Here is a 27,032-nt window from a genome sequence, read left to right on the forward strand (position 1 = left end):
GCTGCTGCTGCATTGCCCTGCTCCTGCTGCCTTTGCTGCTCCAGGGTGCTACAGGCCACTGCTGCTGTGCTGATACCACCTATATTTAACCCTAAACACAATTGCCGCGTAATTTTTTGGAGGTGTCTGGGCTGAAAACTGCCATGTCCTATTTGTGTGGTTGGACTTTGGAAACAATGTGGGCTGCACGACCGCTGTCTGGAACCTGATGTTAATTGACAGCCATGTTTTTTCGGGGGGGGGGGGGGGGGGGGGGATTTTAGGTCCCCACATCTTCAATTAGTGTTTCCATTTAATAAAACGTGATGCTACATGCCTCATTTACCCTACAAAAACCTTTTAAAAGCAATTTAAAGGCCACTTCCGGTTTTCTATCCGGATATCCGAATCTGGGCGGATATCTCGGATACTGGGTTCGGATATGCAATTCTATTCGGATATCTGAACGTTCAGATTTGGATATCCGATCCATATCCGGATATCTGGGTATCCGGATCAATTCGGATTTTGAAAAGGGGTATCCGAGCACCCCTAGTCCCTAGTTATCAGCATAGATACAGCAGATGGAAGTCCTTAGGAGGTTTCTCATGTGTATCAGATCTTGTGGTAGGTACACACATAATATTTTTTTCTGGCCAGACTGGTCAAAGTGACATCTATTACCCCAACATATCTGACCAATTCATTTTTGATCAATTAAAAGCGAGATGAAAAATGTTGGAAAATCTCTGTGTGGGTGGGTGGTGAGGTCAGGTGGGCAGGGTCAATGTCTGCATAGTGTTGCAATGCACCCAGAAGAACAATGCTTGTGATATGATTACTGCTCAATAAATTCCTGCTAAAATCTACTGAGACTTATGCTAGGTACACACAATAAGATTTTCTGGCAGATTTGCTGCCAGATCGATTATTTCCAGTATGTCTGATCTGATTTCCGATCGATTTTCATGGAAGCGAATGGAAAATAGATGGGAAAATTGATCGGAAATCAGATCGGACCTGTTGGAGAGAATTCATCTGGCAGTGAATCTGCCAGAAAATCTCAACGTGTGCACCTAGCACTAGGCCTCTTCCGCACAGGAGGCTGGCAGTAAATCAATCGCCTATCATCACCAATTGGACACTTGCTAACACTTGGTAGGGGCGGTGAAGTGGCCCCTGCATTGAGTCATATCTAAACGCTGCTGCCACATTAGCAGATGGAATCACTACCTGATCAATTTTTAAATTGGGAGGGGCCTGTTGGCTTGGCATATTAGCATATTTGACTTGTGTATGTGTAACATAAATCGCCCGAATCCGGTCATCCTGAGACAAAGTTGCTAAAGCTTAAAAGCTATATCTCCACATTTATAATTATTATTATTTCGTATTTATATAGCACCAACATCTTCTGCAGTGCTGTACAGAGTATTGTCTTGTCACTAACTGTCCCTCAGAGGGGCTCACAATCTAATCCCTACCATAGTCATATAGTTTGTCTATGTATGTATCGTGTAATGTATGTATCGTAGTCTAGGGCCAATTTAAGGGGAAGCCAATTAACTTATCTGTATGTTTTTGGGATGTGGGTGGAAGCCGGAGTGCCCAAGGAAAAGCATGCAGACACTGGGGGGAACATACAAACTCCATGCGCTGGCTGGGATACAAAATGGGGACCCAGCTCTGCAAGATGAGAGCCGCTAACTACTATGCCATTGTGCTGCCCAATTTATAAGTAAGTCTGTACAGTTGTAAGTCCAAGCATCATTAATTTAAAGAGAGTCTGAAGCCATTTAATTTACTTTTTCTTTTTATTGCCCATTTATCTTAAGCATTAAGATCAAAGCTGATTCACCGCATCACCGCGGTGGGACAAGGTATTTATCCTCCCAAAATCCTAGGGGCAAAATTCTGAGATCGCAACATTTTTCTTCCTGGAAGAGGCAGAGCTGTGCGCAGTAGCTCTGCCTCTGCTCCAGTCAGTCTCTGGCGATCTCCGCCTCTCCCCGCCTCTCCCTGCCCCTCTCAGTCTTCTTTCACTGAGTGGGGTGGGGAAAGGCGGAGATTGGCAGAGATTGACTGGACTGGAGGCAGAGCTACTGCGCACAGCTCTGTCTCCCCCAGTCAGCAAAATCTACGACCTGGAAAGTCATGAAACTTTGCCCCAGGATTTCGGGAATAAATACCTTGTTCTGCTTAAGATAACTGGGCTATAAAAAGAGGTAAATTAAATGGCTTTAGACTCTCTTTAACCAATTGAGGACCTAGCCTTTACCCCCCCTTAAGGACCAGCGCTGTATTTTCAGATCTGTGCTGGGTGGGCTCTACAGCCCCCAGCACAGATCAGCTGGCATGCAGAGCGATCAGATCGCCCCCTTTTTTCCCCCCTAGGGTGATGATGTGCTGGGGGGGTCTGATCGCTTCTGCATGCTGTGGGTGTTGCGGGGGGGGCACCTCAAAGCCCCCCTCCGCGGCGAAATTCCCCCCTCCCTCTCCTACCTGCTACCCCTCCAGTGATCGGGGCTGCACAGGATGCTATCCGTCCTGTGCAGCCAGTGACAGGCTGTCCCATGTCACATGGCAGCGATCCCCGGCCGTCGATTGGCCGGGGATCGCCGATCTGCCTTACAGCGCTGATGCGCAGCAGCGCCGTACAATGTAAACAAAGCGGATTATTTCCGCTTGTGTTTACATTTAGCCTGCGAGCCGCCATCGGCGGCCCGCAGGCTATTCACGGAGCCCCCCCGCCGTGAATTGACAGGAAGCAGCCGCTCGCGCGAGCAGCTGCTTCCTGATTCATTAGCCTGCAGCCGGCGACGCAATACTGCGTCGCTGGTCCTGCAGCTGCCACTTTGCCGACGCGCGTTATGAGTGCGCGGTCGGCAAGTGGTTAAACTAGTATTTTGGTTACATTTTAAAATTAAGAAAATCTAATCTAAAGTAAAATTGGGGCCACCACACTGCAGTAATAATAATGATAAGCAGCGGTGCTTTTTGGTACTATAGACCTCTCAAAAAATGAACATTGTGCTTCTTAAATTTTAAGACTGTATTGATGGTGTCAGAGCCAGATTAAGGCTAAATGGGCCCTAAGCAAAGTAACTGATTTGCCCCCCCCCCCCCATATAAGAATGGGAAGATGCAGCTGCTGTGTGCACAGTAACATGCCGACACACTGTGGCAGCCGCTCTACTGGTTGCTATGGGCAACAGCCCACTTTCCTCTGTGGGTGCACAATGCAAAGAATAGCAGCGCCAACAAGCAGAGGGAGAGATGAATGGCCGGGATGTTGTCGCTCGGGGCACCCCTGTAAAGAGGGTGCCAGATATCACAGCAGCAGCACTTTCCCCCTGCATCTCCAGCCTGGCAATAACAGAATTACATAACCCCCCCCCCCCCCCCCCAACCACAACCACCGAACAACCAATTTCCTCGCAAACTAGACAGCCACATCCACTATGCAGCCTCCACCCCCATGAATACGGTAGTCCTGCAGAGAAGGGCAGCCGCAGTGGGAGAGAATGACAGCACCAGATGACTCGCATTCACCTATTGCCAGGGCCGGAGCTAATTGCCCCAGGGCCCCAGAGCCTGTAGGGGCCCCCAAGGTGTCCCTCCCCATCTTAGCTGTTGCTCCCCAGGGACTCTGCAGAGTCTGTTAAGTTAGGAGGTGATTGGGGGAGGGTCAGCAGCCAGCTCAGGGGCCCAGGAGGGAAATTTGGCTGCAACAAAGGGCCTCCGATGATGCTTTTTGGTCGTGGGGTGTCTGTTGGGGGGACCCCCAGGCTAATTTTGCCCTAGGGCCCAATTGTTACTTGAACCGGCCCTGCCTATTGCGATCCAAGCAACAGAGGTCCCGTCATCCGGAGCCCATCTTTCTCCACTAGAGTGCCGCTGCTCTGTTACTACTACTATTACTACTTTCTACTTCCTCTCTGATCTGAGAATCAGGAAGTTCAGAGCAAGTGGCTGCACCATAGAGAAGACAGATGGGTTTCGGATGATGGGACCTCTATCGCTTGTATCACGGATAGGTGAGTGGGCGTTTGTCATCTGCTGCTATCATTCCTGCCCGCTGCAGCTGTGGTTCTCTGTGGGAAGGGAGGGAGGAGCTGGCAGCGGCAGAGCGCACAGTAGCAGGAGAGGGACCCAGGAGGAGAGCCTTGCTCTGAAGACAGTCAGCAGCGGGCGGCGTCCTTTGACAGGATGGCGAGGGCTGGATTATGTGCTGATGGGGCCCCTTTGACTCTGAATGGGGGCCCCAAGCGACTGCTTCTGTTGCCTGGTTGGTAATTCGGCCATGGATGGTGTAGTGCTATGACATGCTATGGCCTGCATAAATGCAAACTGATAAACAAAACTTTAAGCTGATAAATAAAAAGACAACATTATGCTGAAGTATACCAATTTTAAATGCTATTACAAAAATGTTTAATGCTACTATAACACATATTTAAAATCCAAGGGGCTTGATTCACAAAGCGGTGCTAACCTACTTATGATGAAGGACGTATGAAGTCTTTAGGCGCGCTAACCAGGGTGCTAAGTAGGTTAGCACCGGTTTTCTCAATCAGATCGCGCGCTAAGTACTGCACGCAAAGTTTTGCGCACGCAAAGTCCTATGCGCGCCCTAAGTCCTATAGGCTTTAATGAGCACTTTGCACGGAGCGCCCTGCGCTCTGTGCAGTGCGCGCGTAAAGTTTTACGCGCATAAAGTTTTGCAGGCGTAAAGTTTTACGCGCGAAAAGCTCGTTTAGACGTGCTAAGGGGGTTTTCACAGGCGTGCTAACAGTTAGCACCGCTTTGTGAATCAAGCCCATCATGTGTACACCATGACTTTCATATAAAACATGTCTATCATGTCCCCAATAAACAAGTGCAGCCGTAATGCCTCCTTTAGAAAAGTGCAGCCATAATGCCCCCTTCATGCACACTAGCAAAAAGACATAACCACAAGACACAACTACTGGAGCTCTTGTATTGAGATGGGGTATACAGTACCACAGGGGCCCAGGCATTCTGAACTTGGTCATGGCTGTTGACTTCACAGCTCCTGACGTATTGGCACGTAAGGAGCTCGGGGCCTAGGCAATAATTGTCCAGTTTGTCCAAGGGAAGATCTGTCTTTGAAGAGACAGACATAAGTGAGCCAAGACCAAATCTTATTTTTTTCTGGGTACATTATTATTTTCCTGTTAGCATGTTCCAGATTTGTTGAGGAAAAACAAAAACAAACAAAAAAAAATCAAAAACAAAAACAAAGGATGCCTCAATCAAATTCACATTATCTTTTGAGAATGCTTTGTCAAGTGTTAGAATTGCTTCAATAGCAAAGGGTAGCTAGTTAACCTATGCAGGCCTGAATTTACATCACAGGTGCCTATAGGCACAGATGTCCTGGCACCTTAAGGGACTTACGTGGCGAAATTAGGAAAAAACGTTAATCACCTGCCTCATGTTTTAAGGCATGGAGGACGCCGTCCGCGCCCTCCGTGCCGATCCGCTGGGCCCCCTCGCTCATTAGCCCCCCGGGCCGGCTCCCGACCCCACGGCCCGGGTCGGGCTCTCCTGCCTCTCCTAAAATGGCCGCTTGCTCTGGCCGCGGCTGCGCAGTCCGCATAGCCGCGAGTGCGGCTGCGCAGCTCTAGGGCCATCCCCCCCCGATCCACGCTACGTAGCGTGGATTGTGGGAGCCGGCCCGGGGGGCTAATGAGCGTGGGACCCGGCGGATTGGCACGGAGGGCGCAGGTGATTCGCTTTTTTTCCTAATTTCGCCTCGTAAGTCCTTTAAACTCCGCCCTCCATGAACCTACAAACCCACACCAAACTGCACCGTAAGTATGCTGGCTGTTCCAGCTGTCACTTCTTTACTTCCCTTGTCCGTCACATGTAGCTACTAAGTAGAATTAGGTAGCTAAGAGGAACCTCAATATTAAGTAGCTACAGATGCCCCTAACAGAAGGAAGATCTTGTCAATGGAATGCCGAGAGCAGGCTGAGTAACTTATCATTTACACTCTCATCAGGACTCTGCATAGGGAAAGAAGGAAGGAGGTGCTCGGGGAGGGGAATGAGCCATCTCTCCATCATCTGGCACCTGTAGGCATGTGCCTACATTGCCTTATGGTAAATCCAGCCCTGAACCTATAGATCTGTATTCATGACTTTTGAGTTTAGCAATATAGGGTACAAATTTAAACCATGGAGGACTACCTATGAAGCTAAAAGGAATGTAAAAACTTGTTAGGCTCGGTTCACATTAGCGTTCCCTGTCCGGATCCGCCTGATCGGATCCGGACGGTATACTGTACAAACGGAACGTACGTTCCGCATAGCAATGCAAAGGCTATGCGGACGTTCACACGCGTTCGTTCCGTACAGTACGGAGCCGGACCGGATCCGGACTCCGGGCACTTTTCCAACATGCGCTATTTTTTGGTCCGGCTCATCCGTCCCACGCACCCGGACCGGAGCCTGACTGCACCATCCGGATATAGAAAACCAATGGGAAACGGAAGCACAGAACACACTGGAGACAACACCGGACGTTCTACCCCACTTCCTATGAGGATTTATAGCGGCCATTTCGGATGAGGACACATGGGTCCAGCATATCTGGAGTGGAGCAGCAGTGACACACGTGCTGGAGCTGTTTTGGGAGTATGTCGGAGGTGGAGGTGAGGCCTACAGCGGAGGACCTGATTCTACAGGTGCACCACCTTCTGCAGACCCCAACAAATTTTAAGGTATTTTTTTTTTTTCCCCCCACGGATCCGGATGGCAGCCTGAAGCAGTCCTGATGCAAACGGATCGGATCCGGATCGGAACCGTACGGTTCCAATCCGGATCAGGTCCTGATACGATCCGGATCCAGTCCGTTTGCATGCCAAAACGCAAGTGTGAACGGGGCCTTATTTGAAAAAAAAAAAATCACCTTAAAAGCTCTAAAGCGCAGTATTGCTTCCTTAAAGTAGAAAGCATTTGCTGGTCTTCACAGTCTCAAGCCACATTAAAAGTCATACTACCTTGTAATAATTAAAGCCAAAGTAAGCTAAATGAGATATATGCAAGTAAGGTCAAGGACACATGAAAAATAAGGTTATGTAAGTGTAACCAGCTTCTCTAGATGCATGTTTGGCCTACAACAGCCAAAATAAATGTTCCCAAAGTAATGTTTAATGGTCTTGATCTTAATCTGAATGTGCTGGAAGAGATCTGCATTGCAATTACCTTCTTTGTTAAAGTGTAACTGTTGGGCATAAAATAAAAAAAATCAATTCTTTATTTTTATCTGGTAAACAAGTAATAAGGATGCTAACCAGGCAATCCTAAAGTTAAAATCACTATTACTTTTCTTGTTGATAAATGATCATTCCCCAGTTTACCTGACTCTTATTTGGTACACACAAAGGGCTTGATTCACTAAACCATGATATGACAAATAGCACACCTTATCAAAGAATCACACCTTATCAAAGTTAACACACCTTATCAGAGTAGCATTGAGAACAATACAAACCCGCAGGGGCTCAGGGCAGGACAAGTGCCATTGCCAATTAGCAGGCATAAGTTTGTAGCGCTCGTTATGCTACTCTGATAAGGCTTGTTAACTTTGATAAGGTGTGATATCTTTGATAAGGTGTGCTATTTGAGGGGGAATGTTGGGAGAGGAAACACATAGTTGTATGGGAATCCGATCCAGCATGAAAATACCTCTGTGCTTACCTTACGTTGCTTTGTTATGATTAGGCATCCTTCAATGTTTAATGTAAAAAAAATGTTTCAAGTCAACACAATATTGCATCACAATTACAAGCACCTTTTATCAGTTCAGATGAGGTGACTGAAGGTATACTAGGATACATATATTTACATGTAATCCAGCTTCTCCAAGTCAATAGATGTCTAACCAGCTAGTATTCAATAAAGGACACCAGAGCTGAAAAGCTTAGAAGAAACGGGCAGGGGGTACCCGGCATGTATGTTGAGTTGTCCTGATGGCCATCACTCACCCCGTTCTCCTGTGTCCCCCCGGCAGCCTCTCCCAGGTCACCAGAGTCGGGCTTCAGTGCGCAGGTGCTAGCCTGGCTGCGCTCTTCCTACAGCACTCAACCACGTCTGGGAGCACTGTGCGCATGCGCATAATGTAAAAATTACGTCATGCACATGCACAGTGTGGTGCCATTGGAGACCGATTGTCTGTCAACAGTGCGGTAGTTTCTGCTTATATTTGAGCGTGCTTGTGGCAGCGTAGTAGGAAGAGATGGGGAGAGAGAGAAGTTTAGTAAGTTATGATCAGAGAGTGGGAGTGTAGCATTAGTAAAATCAGTGATAGTACAGCGATGAGTGAATATAAGGTAGAGCGTATGACCATCATTGTGAGTTGGAGCAGCAGACCACTGATACAGTCCATAGGAGGAAGTAAGTGACAGAAGTTTGGTGGCAACAGAATTGTTGGTGTCGACAGGAATGTTAAAGTCACCCATAATGATGGTAGGGAGTTCAGAGGACAAGAATTGGAGTAGCCATGCAGAGAAGTGCTCTAAGAAAATAGAAGCAAGGCCTGGAGGGCTGTGATTTGGAGATTAGAGGGAGACAGGGGCGTAGCAATAGAGGTTGCGACCTCATCGGGGCCCTTGGGCCAAAGGGGCCCCGAAGGGCCCGCCCTCAACTACAGTATTAGCGCTCTATTGGTCCTGTGCTCATAATAATCACTTCTATAGATACTTTGAATAGTGGTAATCTTTAACAAGCTATTCCCCATCCCCTTCTTGTACCTCTGACACTGCATTTGCCATTGGCAGGTTTTGGTGCGCTGTATCAATTGTTATCTATAGAGTGCTTGGGGGGCCCCATTGTAAAACTTGCATCAGGGCCCACAGCTCCTAAGCTACGCCACAGGAGGGTGAGTATAGTCGGATTGCATAGACTTCAAAGGATGGGAGAGAAATAGAAGGAATCGGAGTGAGTGGCTTAACCACTTCTCGACCGCCGTATATACAATTGGCGGCCGGGAAGTGGACCCCGCAAGGACCGCCGTATGTACAAATGGCGGTGGTCCTTGTACGGGCATGGGCGGCGCGATCGCGTCATTCGTGACGTGATCGGCTGCCAGGGACTGGCTCCGACCACCTCGCGCTGTAACCCGCCGGCCGTTCGGAAGCGCCGGCGGGTTACTAGCACCCGGATCGCCGCATACAAAGTGTATAATACACTGTATAATACACTTTGTAATGTATACAGGCTGCCTCCTGCCCTGGTGGTCCCAGTGTCCGAGGGACCACCAGGGCAGGCTGCAGCCACCCTAGTCTGCACCCAAGCACACTGATTTCCCCCCCCCCTGCCCCCTGATCGCCCACAGCACCCCTCAGACCCCCCCCCTGCCCACCCCCAGACCACTGTTTGCACCCAATCACCCCCTAATCACCCATCAATCACTCCCTGTCACTATCTGTCAACGTTATTTTTTTTTATTCCCTAAACTGCCCCCTGCTCCCTCCTGATCACCCCCCACCCCTCAGATTCTCCAGATTCTCCCCAGACCCCCCCCCCCCCTGTGTACTGTATGCATCTATCCCACCTGATCACCTGTCAATCACCTGTCAATGCCACCCATCAATCACCCCCTGTCACTGCCACTCATCAATCAGCCCCTAACCTGCCCCTTGCGGCGAATCTGATCACCCACCCACACCAATAGATCACCCGCAGATCCGACGTCCGATCACCTCCCAAGTGCAGTGTTTACATCTGTTCTCTACCCTAAACACCCACTAATTACCCATCAATCACCCATCAATCACCCCCTATCACCACCTGTCACTGTTACCCATCAGATCAGACCCTAATCTGCCCCTTGCGGGCAACCAATCACCCGCCTACACGCTCAGATTGCCCTCAGACCCCCCTTATCAATTCGCCAGTGCAATATTTACATCTGTTCTTCCCTGTAATAACCCACTGATCACCTGTCAATCACCTGTCAATCACCCATCAATCACCCCCTGTCACTGCCACCCATCAATCACCCCCTGTCACTGCCACCCATCAATCAGCCCCTAACCTGCCCCTTGCGGGCAATCTGATCACCCACCCACACCAATAGATCGCCCGCAGATCCGACGTCAGATCACCTCCCAAGTGCAGTGTTTACATCTGTTCTCTACCCTAAACACCCACTAATTACCCATTAATCACCCCCTGTCACTGCTACCTATCAGATTAGACCCCTATCTGCCCCTAGGGCACTCAATCACCCGCCCACACCCTCAGAACGCCCTCAGACCCCAGCCCTGAACACCTCGCCAGTGCATTGCTTGCATCTATTCCCCCCTCTAATCACACCTTGAGACACCCATCAATCACCTCCTGTCACCCCCTAGCACATCTACCCATCAGATCAGGCCCTAATTTGCCCCGTGTGGGCTCCTGATCACTCGGCCAAACCCTCAGATCCCCCTCAAACCCCCTTCCGATCACCTCCCCAGTGCATTGATTGCATCTACTTTCCCCTCTAACCACCCCCTGAGACACCCATCAATCACCTCCTGCCACCCCCCTAGCACTCCTATCCATCAGATCAGGCCCAATACAACTTGTCATCTAAAAGTTCCACAAAATTCGCCCCCTCATACACCACCTGTCATCAAAATTTGCAGATGCTTATACCCCTGAACAGTCATTTTGAGACATTTGGTTTCCAGACTACTCACGGTTTTGGGCCCGTAAAATGCCAGGGCAGTATAGGAACCCCACAAGTGACCTCATTTTAGAAAAAAAGACACCCCAAGGTATTCTGTTAGGTGTATGACGAGTTCATGAAGATTTTATTTTTTGTCAAAAGTTAGCGGAAATTGATTTTTATTGTTTTTTTTTCACAAAGTGTCATTTTTCACTATTTTGTGACAAAAAATAAAATCTTCTATGAACTCACCATACACTTAACGGAATACCTTGGGGTGTCTTCTTTCTAAAATGGGGTCACTTGTGGGGTTCCTATACTGCCCTGGCATTTTAGGGGCCCTAAACCGTGAGGAGTGGTCTAGAAAACAAATGCCTCAAAATGACCTGTGAATAGGACGTTGGGCCCCTTAGCACACCTAGGCTGCAAAAAAGTGTCACACATGTGGTACCGCCGTACTCAAGAAAAGTAGTATAATGTGTTTTGGGGTGTATTTTTACACATACCCATGCTGGGGGGAAAAATCTCTTTGTAAATGGACAATTGTGTGTAAAAAAAATCAAACAATTGTCATTTACAAAGATATTTCTCCCACCCAGCATGGGTATGTGTAAAAATACACCCCAAAACACATTATACTACTTCTCTAGAGTACGGCGGTACCACATGTGTGGCACTTTTTTACACCCTAAGTACGCTAAGGGGCCCAAAGTCCAATGAGTACCTTTAGGATTTCACAGGTCATTTTGCGACATTTGGTTTCAAGACTACTCCTCACGGTTTAGGGCCCCTAAAATGCCAGGGCAGTATAGGAACCCCACTAATGACCCCATTTTAGAAAGAAGACACCCCAAGGTATTCCGTTAGGAGTATGGTGAGTTCATAGAAGATTTTATTTTTTGTCACAAATTAGCGGAAAATGACACTTTGTGAAAAAAACAAACAATTAAAATCAATTTCCGCTAACTTGCGACAAAAAATAAAATATTCTATGAACTCGCCATACTCCTAACGGAATACCTTGGGGTGTCTTCTTTCTAAAATGGGGTCATTAGTGGGGTTCCTATACTGCCCTGGCATTTTAGGGGCCCTAAACCGTGAGGAGTAGTCTTGAAACAAAAATGACCTGTGAAATCCTAAAGGTATTCATTGGACTTTGGCCCCCTTAGCGCAGTTAGGGTGCAAAAAAGTGCCACACATGTGGTATCGCCGTACTCAGGAGAAGTAGTATAATGTGTTTTGAGGTGTATTTTTACACATACCCATGCTGAGTAGGAGAAATATCTCTGTAAATGGACAATTGTGTGTAAAAAAAAAATCAAACAATTGTCATTTACAGAGATATTTCTCCCACCCAGCATGGGTATGTGTAAAAATACACCCCAAAACACATTATACTACTTCTCCTGAGTATGGCAATACCACATGTGTGGCACTTTTTTGCAACCTAACTGCGCTAAGGGGCCCAAAGTCCAATGAGCACTTTTAGGCTTTACAGGGGTGCTTACAAATTAGCACTCCCCAAAATGCCAGGACAGTAAACACACCCCACAAATGACCCCATTTTGGAAAGTAGACACTTCAAGGTATTCAGAGAGGGGCATGGTGAGTCCGTGGCAGATTTCATTTTTTTTTGTCACAAGTTAGCAGAAATGGAAACTTTTTTTTTTTCTTGTCACAAACTGTCATTTTCCGCTAACTTGTGACAAAAAATAATATCTTCTATGAACTCACTATGCCTCTCAGTGAATACTTTGGGATGTCTTCTTTCCAAAATGGGGTCATTTGGGGGGTATTTATACTATCCTGGAATTCTAGCCCCTCATGAAACATGACAGGGGTCAGAAAAGTCAGAGATGCTTTAAAATGGGAAAATTCACTTTTTGCGCCATAGTTTGTAAACGCTATAACTTTTACCCAAAACAATAAATATAGGCTGAATGGGTTTTTTTTTAATCAAAAACATGTTTGTCCACATTTTTCGTGCTGCATGTATACAGAAATTTTACTTTTTTTGAAAAATGTCAGCACAGAAAGTTAAAAAAATCATTTTTTTGACAAAATTCATGTCTTTTTTGATGAATATAATAAAAAGTAAAAATCGCAGCAGCAATCAAATAGCACCAAAAAAAAACTTTATTAGTGACAAGAAAAGGAGCCAAAATTCATTTAGGTGGTAGGTTGTATGAGCGAGCAATAAACCGTGAAAGCTGCAGTGGTCTGAATGGAAAAAAAGTGCCTGGTCCTTAAGCGGGGGTAAAGCCCACGGTCCTCAAGTGGTTAATGGAGCATGTATCAGAGGGAAGAAAGCCCACACTACCTCCATGTTTGTTCCCACTTCTAGGAGTGTGATTTAAGTGGAATCCCCCATAAGAGAGGGCAGCAGGTGAGACTGCATCAGAAAGAGTCAGCCATGTTTCAGTGACCCCAAGGCATTGGAAGTGAAAAGGCCGCCAAAAAAAAAGAATTTGTAAAGGGGAGCCTGCCATAATAATGTTGCGATACACTGTCTTATTGTCACTATGCATACATAGAGAGTGAACTGGCACGGTGCATGTCTAGTGATACTCGCAAGTGTGAGAGCTTCTGTACTGTCTGTGAGATGCTTCTGTGATGTGCCCTCTGGCTGGGATGGAGAGGCAGACAGACAGCGGTAATGTAATTTCACTGTGTATGTGCCAGCTATCTGTTGCTGTCCTCGTTCTGGTAATGTGATCAGCTCTGTCACATTAGCAGTAATGCATTGATGTGCAGATACCTGCCTACAAGTAGAGCAGGAGGGGAAGCACTGAAGTGCCTCCAGCATATGCTGTACACCCAGCTGTATTAACCCTTTGTTATGTAGAGCCCTGCCTCTGTATGTGGGGCGGTATATGGTATGTAGAGCCATAACATAATAATGCATATTAGGTGGTAGTACTTCTTGTTTTGTTATATCTCCCCTCCATCCCCATAGAAAAGAGATCACCATCGCCATTATGAATGTACTCCTCCAATACACTAATGGCTATCTCGCCAATGAACTTTGCATAACCCTAACACTTCCCTATTCCCGTATCTTGCATTAATCTTAAAGAGGAACTGTAGTGAAAATAACATGTAAAATCTTTCCTCTCCCTGATTTACATTCTGACATTTATCACTGGTGGTGACATCTTCAGTTCTGCCAGGTGATCTGTACTGAACGTTTGTTACGGAGAGTTTTATGCTCAGAGGGGAATATTGCTTGCTAGGCATTTGGAACAAGGTGTTTTCTCCCACAATGCAACGAGGTTCTCAAACCACAAACTGTCAGGACCATAGTCATGACATCATACTGTGGGAGGGGTTTCACCACAATATGTGTCATACAGACCCCTCTGATGATCTATTCGAGAAAATATAAAGATTTATCATGGGAAAGGGGGTATCAGCTACTGACTGAGATGAAGTTCAATCCTTTGTTAAAATCCCTCTTTAAAGTTAGTCTCTTTACAAAATGTCAGAGTGCTTAATGCAAGCCCTGGCCACTCTCCTTGTGTGCACACTGAGCATGGCTTGGAGCAGCGGCTAGCTTATACTGTAGTTGGGTGGGAAGACAAATGACTTGGCCGATCCTCAAAAAAACATGCATAGAATTGTGTACCTATACTTATTCTTCTTATTTTTACAAAGCCTAAAAAATATGCATACTTGATTTTTAAGAAGAGGTTAGTAGATATTTAGACATACCATTTCCAGTGAGTAGTGACCAATGATTCTTGTGAGATCTATATTGTTATACAGTTTTTAAGTAAACCTCAGGTGAGAGTGATATGGATGCTGCAATATTTATTTCCTTTTCAACAATACTAGTTGCCTGGCAGCCCTGCTGATCTATTTGGCTGCAGTAGTGTATGAATTACACCAGAAACGAGCATGCAGCTAATCTTATCAGTTCTGACAATATTGTCAGAAACACCTGATCTGCTGCACATGCTTCTTCAGGGTCTATTATAAGCAGAGGATTAGTAGGATTACTTACCTGGGGCTTCCTTAAAGGATACCCGAAGTGACATGGGACATGATGAGATAGATATGGGTATGTACAGTGCCTAGCACACAAATAACTATGCTGTGTTCCTTTTTTTCTTTCTCTGCCTGAAAGAGTTAAATATCAGGTATGTAAGTGGCTAACTTAGTCCTGACAGGAAGTGACTACAGTGTGACCCTCACTGATAAGAAATTACCATTTTTACCTCTTTCTTGCTCTCAGAAGCCATTTTCTGCTAGGAAAGTGTTTTATAGTTGGAATTTCTTATCAGTGAGGGTCACACTGTAGTCACTTCCCGTCTAAGTCAGGATTGAGTGAGCCACTCAGAACCTGCAGGTAAGCACCCGTTATAACAAGTTAAAACTCTTTACTGAAGAAAATGTTCAGAAATATATCATACACCACCATCAGGTAATGCAGCTTAGAACTGAGAGGAACACAGAATGAATACAGAAAATCACAATACCATACAGATCATCAACTCACATTACAGACCGTGAAAGCTTATGGTTGCTTTACTATACTGTAGTTTAAGTAATACTGTTGATAATCCAATAATATATCCTTATCAGAATCTAAACAATTATATCTATAGTCCTACTCCTAGGACTTAAAGAGAACCTAAACCGATCTTTAAAAAGAGAGTTCCACTTACCTGTGGCTTCTTCCAGCCCCCTGCAGCTGCCCTGCGCCGAAACACATATTATTCTCCGGGCCCCGACAGCCACTGAGTTTTGTTTTTGACGACTCTGCCATGTGGATGGCCATTGTGCCTCCATGGCCCTAGCCATGCGCATCCTCGATCACGCTCCTGTCGTCGGGAGCATCTTGTGTATGCACTGTACAAAATGTAATCGTTCTGCAAATGCACAGGGCGCACCCGGCGTGAGGAGTGTGATCAAGGATGCACGTGGCCAGGGCCACGGAGGTTCAGTGGCAAAAATAAAACTTAGTGGCTGCGGAGGACCGGAGGATCGTTTTGTCCCGGCGCGGACACAGGGCAGCTGCAGCGAGCTGGTAGAAGTTTTTTTAAAGTTCACTTTAGGTTGCCTTTAAGGTGGCTATACATCTGACGATTTTGTGGCCGATTCAACATCCAATTTGATATTTATTACTATTGAATACAATTGGGACAAAATTGGTTTGAATGTAGTGATTGGACGTGCTGGAAAACCCTGGCCTGCATGGTCAATCATGTGCATGACAATAGAGCGACAGAACCTCCGGTCGTGCCCTCCCAAATATGCATGTGAATAAAAGAACTTTACCTGTCCACTGTCACCACTAGTGACAGCAGTTGGCTGATGGTGTAATGGTTAAGGGCTCTGCCTCTGACACAGGAGACCAGGGTTTGAATCTCGGCTCTGCCTGTTCAGTAAGCCAGCACTAATTCAGTAGGAGACCTTTGGCAAGTCTCCCTTACACTGCTACTGCCTATAGAGCGCGCCCTAGTGGCTGCTGCTCTGCTCCGGCGCTTTGAGTCCGCAAGGAGAAAAGCGCTATATAAATGTTATTTGTCTTGTCTTGTCTTGATAAAGGTGCCCGTACATCCTCTAAATCGGCACCCCACATGGCTGCTGTGTATAGCACCACATGCTATATGCTGGTAGTCCCATGGGGTGCCAATGAGAAAGACAGAGATTTATGGGCACCTTTGTAACTAGTAGTAACAGCAGATAGGTAAGGTATTTTAATGCACTGGCGCGGGGGGCACATTTACATTTTGGGGCAGCGACTGAGGTGGTGAGGTGGCAGATGCGACTTCAGAAACTGATTCCCGAAAGAGTTCATGCTGAAATTGATCAGGAATCGGCCTGCAGTGTGTGGGCAGCCAACAGATAATCAGATCTGGTTAGAGAGAGAGATCTGTCTCTTGGTTCATCTGTCCATACATCGCTAGATCAAGGCTGGTGTTTCCATTAACAAAAAGGGGGCAATTGCCCCAGGGCCCCTGACAGCTGCCAGGCCCCTCTAATGCTGCCAGAATTCCAGGTGATTCCCCCCACGGACTGCTTCCTAGGCCCCTGCAATATGAGTCTGGCTGAATGGCATTGCAGCGCTGTGTAGGCCACATGCGTCCGCACTACTTCCCCCACAATCCCTTGAATCGCCGACTGCTCATACCAGGTGACCGCTCATTGGCTAAGATGTGTCAAGTGTTATGAGCTGTAGGCGATGCAAGGGATTGTGGGATGTAGTGCGGACTTGAGTTGCCTCTGCATCCCCTACGCAGCACTTCAAATGGATCACAACTGTTATGATCGGGGAGGATGTGTGGTGGCCAGATTGGAGCCCCTGGGGCTAACTTTGGTGGTGGGGCCCCAGGTTACCTTTGCCCCAGGGCCCACGTGTGCCTTAAACCGGCCCTGCACTAGATGTATGGGCATCTGTTGTTTTGTTTTTCTGAAGATTTTGTAAATGAGGAAAAGTTTTCTTGAAACTGGAAATATTTTAGTTTATAAAAGTGTTTTTCCCCCTTCATTATAATAGAAAATTGGTTAGGATTTAGATCTTAAAATGGCCCAAACAATACAATAAAAATATAAATTGTTCTCATTTTTCAATGAAAGAAATTTGTTATTCAGAAAAATTGAAACAATTTTTCAGAAAATGTGAGTGACATTAGATAAGACTGTCAATTTTTTGACCCTCACGTGTGTGATAGATTGGTCAGATTTTATAAATGTAAAAAAAAATGGTATAGATCGACGACACGTCGGCATCCACATCATCTAGCGTGTACTGCGCTGCGCAGTAGTAGTGCGCAGGCGCAGTACGCACTAGATGACGTGGATGCGCAGGCACGAGTACCCCCGCAGGCGCACTAGAGTCCTTTAAGGGTGAATTGTCTGGGGATTTTTAATTGAAAATGGTACAAAAACATCTGGTCAGCACTTCACACAAAGACAGGCCAAGTGTATGTCAAAAATTGGCTCAACAGGCTCAATGGGAGATTAATTATTTTTACACAGTAGTTGGGGACTATAAGGAAAGCACCAAAAGTAGAGGAAAACAAGCAATACGTTCCTCTTTTCTCCCAGCAATGCTTCCTTTTATCAAAAACTCTCAGTTTGGCAAAATGTCAAATAGAAATTTCCTTCCGAAATTTATTTTTCAAGTTTCAACAGCCCATCAGTAATTGATGGGGGGGGGGGGGGGGGGTTGGTGCAAGTGGGGTAATCTCTCCAGGCCCCGTACCTGAAGGGGGCCCCACAGTCATGCCCACTGTGCTTGCACTGAGAGCCCCATTCTTCCTGGTCGGCTCATGCTCAGGTGCTGACCCAGCGGCACAGGCATCCTTGATTGCATGCCCACAGTACAAGAGAGCATCCTGCGCATTGACATCATGATTTAGGTCATGTACATAGCACTCCCGGCCATGGGCCGACCCAGCGCCAACCACTGCGAGTAGGCAGCAATCAACCTCTCACAGGACTCACTAGCATCATATTTTGGAATTTGCTAAACAGGTAAAGACTTACAATACCACCAACAGAATCAGAGTCAGCCAGCAAAATCAGGCCAAAAGACAAAACACATTTCACCCTGTCCCCTGGTGCTGGTGCAGGATAGGCATGGGGAGCTCCCCCATTCAGCCTAGCACCCATCCCCAGCCAGTCTGGTACACACCCCTAGCTTCCCAGCCAGCCTGTATCTACCCCAAGCTCCCCGCCAGCCTCTAATTATCCATAGCTCCCTAGCCAGCCTGGTACCCATCCGCAGTGCCCCAGCTAGCCTAGTACACATTCCTAGCTCCCCAGCCAGCTTAGTACCCATCTCCAGTTTATTGGTTGGCTTAGTGGCCTTTAACAAACATAATTGTTTTTAAACAATAATAAGGCGTACTGCATTAGAAGTGGAAAAGCCTGTGAGCATGGTGGTATGGTACATGACCTACACTTATGGCTCTAGGACCCGCATATGACACTCGCCCGAGGCCTTACATACTCTAAGGCCGCCTCTGGGTCACGGAAGAACTGTACTACAAGCAGCACCTTTGTGTCAATGCTAGCTGCAGTGGCAATATTGTTTTCTGCCAAAATGAATTGCAGTGCTACCTGGATACCCATGACCTCCTTGTGCCGACTTCTGTCTCTTCATGTTAGAAAATCCAAGAGATAAAATGAATTGCCCTTTGAATAAACTCCTACATACCGTATGTAAAGAAATTACGCAATGTCCTCTGTTTAACCTGTCTGGCCCTTGCTTGTTAAATACTCTAGAAAGTACTATAGAAGAATGTAGTAAATTATTTTAGTTTTAGTTTAATTATTCTGGTTTCAACATCAGAAATACTTCATATATCTATGTATAGCAGTGTATTGGTATGTAACCCTCCCCCCCTCCTCCCTTTACCCCAGTGATGTTTAGTCTAAGCTGTTTAGTTAAGCAGAATTCTCCTCCCAGAGCATTGAAAGAACAGGTGTAGTTTTTTCTGACTTCGGAACACACAGTAAGCCAACATTCTGCTGTGATATTTTAGAGCTTCCATTTGAATATATTTATCTCTATATTCTAGACCTTTGAAGCCAGAATTCAGCACCTTGAAACACGATCTGGAAAGAAGGCATCAGGAGCTGCTGCAGATCTGGAATACTTTGTACGGTGTGAGGTTCATCGCTCAGACCTCAATACACTAATGAGCTCTATCAGAAGGGTGTCAGAGGATGTCAGGACTACCAAAGAGATGAAAGGTATGCCTCCCTTTTTCATGCTTGACAACAAAAGGGTACATTATCTCAAAATCCAGGCTTTTTTTAGATCTCTGGTTGGTTACACTGGCAAGAGTTTTTCCCATAAGTGTTCTTATACACTCAGCCTTACATTACATACATATGATAGGCTTGTCACGCAAGATGGTCCTTCATGGTCATCTTCAGTGAAAATCTATTGAAGTCCCAGAAGCACCCTTTGCTTCTCCTACCGCACCGCTCTCCAGAAACCAGAACAGGCTGCCAAATAGCCAAGTTTCAGTACTGATATTGCTCCTAATATGTCACTGGAAACAATAACTAATCATTTTCTGGACCAATAATTAACCACTTAACGACCAGCTAATGCCCATAGGCGTCAGCAGGTCTTAAGTGGGTTACCATGGAAACGGCCGCTCGATCGAGCAGCCTTTCCATGTCAGTTCACGGAGGGTGTCTCCGTGAACAGCCGGAGAGCCGCCGATCGCGGCTCGCCGGCAAAATGTAAACACGAAGAAATCCCCGCTGTTTACATCATACGGCGCTGCAGCAGCGCCGTAGGGCAGATCGGCGATCCCCGGCCTCTGATTGGCCGGGGATCGCCATCAGTTGATAGGCTGCAGCCTATCCTACAATGCGCAGGACGGATATCCGTCCTGCGCACTTCCCAGCCAGAGCGAGAGGGCGGAAGAGGTAGGGAGGGCGGAAAATGCTGCGGAGGGGGGGGTTGAGGAGCCCCCCCCCTGCTTGGCCACACAGAGCGGCGGCGATCGGACCCCCCCAGCAGGTCATCCCCCTAGTGGGGAAAAAAGGGGGGGGAAGTCTGATCGCCCTGCTGTATTCACGATCTCTGCTGCGGGCTGCAGAGCCCACGCAGCACAGATCTAACAAAACACCCCTGGTCCTTAAGTGGTTAAGCATCTGTACTAAATTTTATCATGCCAAGTACGAATCCTTCACAAAAAAGTTTAATTTCACACCTGGTCATCTGGGCACAACAAGGGGGATATAATCAGTGTGAATCCTAATCCTGATAACTAGAATAACTGAGTATAACTTGTATCAAGACAGGCAGTATGGTGGCGTAGTGGTTAGTGCTCTCGCGTTGAAGCGCTGGGTCACTGGTTCGAAACCCAACCAGGGCACTATCTGCAAGGAGTTTGTTTGTTCTCCCTGTGTCTGTGTGGATTTCCTCTTGGCACTCCAGTTTCCTCCCACATCCCAAAAACATAGAGATAAGATACTGTAATTGGCTTCCCCCTAAATTGGCCCTAGACTACGATACATACACTACATGATATAGACAGAAGACTATGGTAGTGATAAGATTGTGAGCCATTGATTTCTAATATCAGAATTAAGGTTGTTTGGATGAGGTAACAACTGAGACTTTAGTGAACAGTGGGGTAGGATGCACCCAATAGAAAGTCAATAAAATCAATACAGTGACATAAAGGTAAAAGTATTGACTTACCTAAAAAGGAAGTCTAAGCTTGTGTTCTCAGAAAATTTGTTGCACAAAAAGAAACACATTTTGTGAGCTTAACATTAACTTCCTCAGGTAATTTAAAGAGGCACTCCAGTGAAAATACTGTGATAAAAAAGTGCTTCATTTTTACAATAATTATGTATAAATGATTTAGTCAGTGTTTGTCCATTGAAAAATCTTTCCTCTCCCTGATATACATTCTGACATTTATCACATGGTGCAATTTTTACTGCTGGCAGGTGATGTCAGTGGAAGGAAAAGCTGCTTGCTTTTTTGGCAGTTGGAAACAGCTGTAAACAGCTGTTATTTCCCACAATGCAACAAAGCTCCTACAGTGTGACGTCAGTACCCTGGTTCTGACATCACACCGTGGGAGGGGTTTCACCACAATATCAGCCATACAGAGCCCCCTGATAATCTGTTTGAGAAAAGGAAAAGATTTCTCATGGGAAACGGAGTATCAGCTACTGATTGGGATAAAGTTCAATTCTTAGTTACGGTTTGTCTTTAAGTGCCTAGAAAGATGGATGTCTACTCAGAACTCAATACACAATAAATGCTAAACATATAAGAAATACAAAACATATACTGTTTATAATACATATGATAAAATACATCATACAATATGAGCATAGTGAATGCATAGTGAATAAATACAATAAATGGCTGAGTAAAACATAACAAAAACATTTTTACATATTTTCATTTTAAAGTAGGAGCCACCAAAACAATAAACTTTTTTTTAAACCTGTACATGCCAACTCCTATATCCACTACAAAGCCTGGAAGGAAAACATCCTGTTTGGCAAAACAGAACTGATCCAGGAAAATTCGAGCTTCCAGATAAAGGTTAACCAGAGAAAATTTCCAACCAAACTAATTAAGGCTGCACATAAATGGGCCAAAAACTTGAATTGAGAGGAACTATTTACCAAAATAATCTACAAATCAAGAGGACAGATCATCCAAATTGAGTTTCATGACTAAATATTGTACCAACCACTCTAGGATCCGTAAACACCTCAACACACATTGGTCAAGACACTGAAAAGGCATCCATATCTCAGATCAGTCTTAAGCCGCATCTACACGCGTAGATGCGGCGGCGATGTTCCTTATCAATCGAGCCGCTAATGCGGCTCGATTGATAAGATCCGACAGGATGGATCTCCCCACCGCTGATTCCCTGCTCGCTCCCCGCGAGGGGACAATGGCAGGGAATCGAGCGGAAGATAAGCGGTTCCGGCGGGGACGAGCGGGGAATCGAATCCGACGCACGCGCGGCGAGTGGGGACGCGGGGACGTGGAAGAGGCGATCCGGCGGCTAATCGAGCCGCCGGATCGCCGCCTCATCTACACGTGTAGATGAGGCTTAAGACACCAAACCCAGATGAGACTTCTACAAGTATTTTAGCCCTAACTAAGTGGACTTCTGTCATCCAGAGAGAAGAACTTAGCAACAATAAAGGTTGGAGTACAGGCTTGGAGGGCCAGCAGATGTCTATGTTACATTGGGGGACCCTTATATCTGGGACATGAACACATAAGGGGGATTATAAGAGGGGACCCTTATATTCGGGACATGAACACATAAGGGGGATTATAAGGGGGGACCCTTATATCCAGGACATGAAACACATAATGGGGATATAAGGGGGGAACCTTATATCCGGGGCATGAACACATAAGGGGAAGAGATATAAGGGGGACCCTTATATCCGGGACATGAACACATAAGAAGGGACCCTTCTATCTGGGACATAAATCACATAATGGGAATATAAGGGTGGACCCCTATCTCCGGGGCTTGAAACTTATATCCGGGGCATGAAACACATAAGGGGGATAAAAGGGGGGACCCTTATATCTGGGGAATAAAACACATAAGGGGGACAGATATAAGGGGGGACCCTTATATCTGGGACATGAAACACATAAAGGGCGATATAAGGAGGGACCCTTAAATCCGGGGCATGAAACACATAAGGGGGAACCCTAATATCTGGAGCATGAAACACTCCCCCCTTATATCTAGGATATGAAACACATAAGGAGGTTGGATATAAAGGGGGACCCTTATATCCAGGACATGAAATACATAGGGGGGATATAAAGGGGGACCATTATATCTCAGGCATGAAAGACTCCACCTTATATCCGGAGAATAAAACACATAAGGGGGATGGATTTAAGGGGGGACAATTACATCCGGGGCATTGAAACACTCCCTCCTTATATCTGGGACATGAAACACTCTCTCCTTATATCTGGGACATGAAACACTCCCTCCTTATATCTGGGACATGAAACACTCCCTCCTTATATCTGGGACATGAAACACTCCCTCCTTATATCTGGGACATGAAACACTGCCTCCTTATATCTGGGACATGAAACACTCCCTCCTTATATCTGGGACATGAAACACTCCCTCCTTATATCTGGGACATGAAACACTCCCTCCTTATATCTGGGACATGAAACACTCCCTCCTTATATCTGGGACATGAAACACTCCCTCCTTATATCTGGGACATGAAACACTCCCTCCTTATATCTGGGACATGAAACACTCTCTCCTTATATCTGGGACATGAAACACTCCCTCCTTATATCTGGGACATGAAACACTCCCTCCTTATATCTGGGACATGAAACACTCCCTCCTTATATCTGGGACATGAAACACTCCCTCCTTATATCTGGGACATGAAACACTCCCTCCTTATATCTGGGACATGAAACACTCTCTCCTTATATCTGGGACATGAAACACTCTCTCCTTATATCTGGGACATGAAACACTCCCTCCTTATATCTGGGACATGAAACACTCTCTCCTTATATCTGGGACATGAAACACTCCCTCCTTATATCTGGGACATGAAACACTCCCTCCTTATATCTGGGACATGAAACACTCCCTCCTTATATCTGGGACATGAAACACTCTCTCCTTATATCTGGGACATGAAACACTCCCTCCTTATATCTGGGACATGAAACACTCCCTCCTTATATCTGGGACATGAAACACTCCCTCCTTATATCTGGGACATGAAACACTCCCTCCTTATATCTGGGACATGAAACACTCCCTCCTTATATCTGGGACATGAAACACTCCCTTCTTATATCTGGGACATGAAACACTCCCTCCTTATATCTGGGACATGAAACACTCCCTCCTTATATCTGGGACATGAAACACTCCCTTCTTATATCTGGGACATGAAACACTCCCTCCTTATATCTGGGACATGAAACACTCCCTCCTTATATCTGGGACATGAAACACTCCCTCCTTATATCTGGGACATGAAACACTCCCTTCTTATATCTGGGACATGAAACACTCCCTCCTTATATCTGGGACATGAAACACTCTCTCCTTATATCTGGGACATGAAACACTCCCTTCTTATATCTGGGACATGAAACACTCTCTCCTTATATCTGGGACATGAAACACTCCCTCCTTATATCTGGGACATGAAACACTCCCTCCTTATATCTGGGACATGAAACACTCCCTCCTTATATCTGGGACATGAAACACTCCCTCCCTATATCTGGGACATGAAACACTCCCTCCTTATATCTGGGACATGAAACACATAAGGGGGATGGATATAAGGAGGGACCCCTTACATCCAAGCATCCAAGACATGAAACACATAAGGGGGGATATAAGAGGGGCCCTTTATATCCAGGACAAGAAACACATAAGGGGGGGGGGGGGACCATTATATCCGGGACAGGAACACATAAGGGGTTGACCCTTATATCCAAGACATGAACACATAAGGGGGATGCATATAATGGGGGACCCTTATAAGTTACTATAGGAAAAAAGTATACATTTAAATGCTGTAAATGACAGATAATGTAGCAACCTAACGGTAGTGTAAATTTACTTGTATCAAAAGAAAGAGCAATGAATTTCATGTCGGGGTTTCCGAGGGGATCTGTACGCAGTGGGAATGGACCCCATGGAAACCCCGTAGAAGTGGCAATGCTTTGGCAAGGGATCGTTATACAGCCGCAATAAGGCTGTGGTAAGGTTCCCTGACAACTATACTTATTTTTTTAAATTTTTTTTTGTTCATAGTGTGGGAATTAAAAATAAAAAATAATGAGGGGTCCCCCTTCCCAAGCCTCTTTAACCCCTTGTCCCCCAAGCAGGCTGGGATAGCCAGAATGCGGAGCGTGCTATACCAGCCCGCATGGTCCATGGGAAGGCATGGCAAAGCCTTAATTTACTAGAAATACTTACCTGTACTTTAAAAAAAAATGTTTCCACGTCAATATACTCGGAAATGTCCCACGCCATTATCCTCTAATGTTGCGATCTTCACGCACCTGCCACCACACACCGCCGCTCCCCGCGCAGCTCTAGCTATACTTAGTGTAGCTAGAGCTCCATCTGTCCCTCCTGCATGGCATTTCGCTCTCCTCCCGCCCACCGTACCTATTGAACTCACCCACGCATGCACCCTGGAGCGCGTACGTTAAAAAAGGGCGCCGGGAAAAAAGGGCGCAGGGGTTTAAACCATAATCATGAATAACGTTTAAAAAAAATTTGTGCTATATTTCGTTTAAAAATAATGTTTTATAAAGTTATAAATCATTAAATGTGTATGAAATCGGCAATTTTAAAAACGTTAATCTTCCCTGTTTAAAAAGTGAAATTTATAATAACGTTTTATAAAACATTAATAAGAATTTTACTAAAGCTATACCTAACCCTACTCTCACACAAAACCCTCCCTGTACCTATCCCTAACCCCTAGACCCCCCCTGTTGGTGCCTAAACCTAAGACCCCCCTGTTGGTGCCTAAACCTAAGACCCCCCCTGGTGGTGCTTAAACCTAAGACCCCCCTGGTGGTGTCTAAACCTAAGACCCCCCTGGCGGTGCCTAAACCTAAGACCCCCCTGGTGGTGCCTAAACCTAAGACCCTCCTTGTGATGCCTAAACCTAAGACCCCCCTGTGATAAGCATTAATAACGTTTTTAAAAAAAATATGGTGCGGTTTTTCGTTTAAAAATGTTTTTTAAAAAAAAATTGTACAGTTTTTCGTGTTAAAAGTAATGTTTTAAAAAAAATATTGTACTGTTTTTCGTTTAAAAATAATCTTTAAAAAATTATAAATCATTAAATAATGGGTAATCATGAGAAGCAGTTATAAAACATTAAAAGTCTCCGGGCGCCGCTTTTAAAACGTTATTTTTCTCCGGCGCCCTTTTTTCCTGTTGGGCGCCCATTAAACAATATTTATTATGGGAGTGAATGGCGGCACCCTTTTTGTCCACCTGCCTCATGCGCCCAAATTTCCTTCTCCCCCCTGGAGCACCCATAGCACCCTGATAACAGGGTGCTATGGGTGCTCCAGGGTGCAAGTGTGGGTGGGGGCGACAGGTGCAGTGGGTGGGGAGAAGAGCGGGAGCCATGGAGGACAGAGCTCTAGCTATACTAAGTGTAGCTAGAGCCAAAACATCTTTAAATTTGGCTCCAATGCTCCCCATTGGTCTATTAAAAGACCAATGGGAATCAGAAGAATCGCCATTGGTCTGTTAATACACCAATGGGGAGCTTTGGAGCCAAATTCAAAGATGCTGTGGGTGCGCGGAAATAAAACCTAGGAGAAAACTCAGGAGAAAAAGTGACTTGCATATGGGCCACTGTATATAACTTTTTGTACAGGGAGCTCACACAGCGTGCATAAACCATTTTTCAGGGAGCAATCAATATCCAACCTCAGGCTCACACCATTAGCACAACACAAATGGGCAAGGAGTGGAACATGTCTTTATCCTGCACCATTACAAATCACAAATATGGGGTTTAGTTATTTATTTTTAAAAAGACCAAATACATTTTGCAAAGTAAAACAATGCTGCAATGTACAGTAATGTCCCATTGTCGCTGCTGGCATTAAATGCTGAATGTTGGGTCACATGATGTTGCACATTATGTGACCTCACTGACCAATGAAAGAGTGGGATAAAGTAAATTTCACATCTTTCACACAACTTTATATATAGGCTCCCTAAAGGGAACCTGATGCGAGTAAAATGATTTAAAATAAACACATGATGTAGCTGCAAATGCATATTACATACTAACCTCACCGTCAGTTCCTCTCAGAAGCTCACCATTTTCTTCTTACAGTGATC

General features: G+C 45.8%; 1 protein-coding gene across 2 annotated transcripts in view; it reads left to right on the forward strand.

Annotated features, from left to right (window-relative positions):
- Positions 1-27,032, forward strand: part of TH (tyrosine hydroxylase) — a 116,774-nt gene that overhangs the window by 19,018 nt on the left and 70,724 nt on the right. For both annotated transcript variants that reach the window (XM_068261513.1, XM_068261514.1), the window contains exon 3: positions 19,194-19,368. In XM_068261513.1, coding sequence (XP_068117614.1) covers positions 19,194-19,368 — 175 coding nt within the window. The remainder of the gene's footprint in view (positions 1-19,193; positions 19,369-27,032) is intronic.

This window comes from Hyperolius riggenbachi, chromosome 11 (genome assembly GCF_040937935.1).
Source record: "Hyperolius riggenbachi isolate aHypRig1 chromosome 11, aHypRig1.pri, whole genome shotgun sequence".
In the NCBI taxonomy this organism is placed as follows: domain Eukaryota; kingdom Metazoa; phylum Chordata; class Amphibia; order Anura; family Hyperoliidae; genus Hyperolius; species Hyperolius riggenbachi.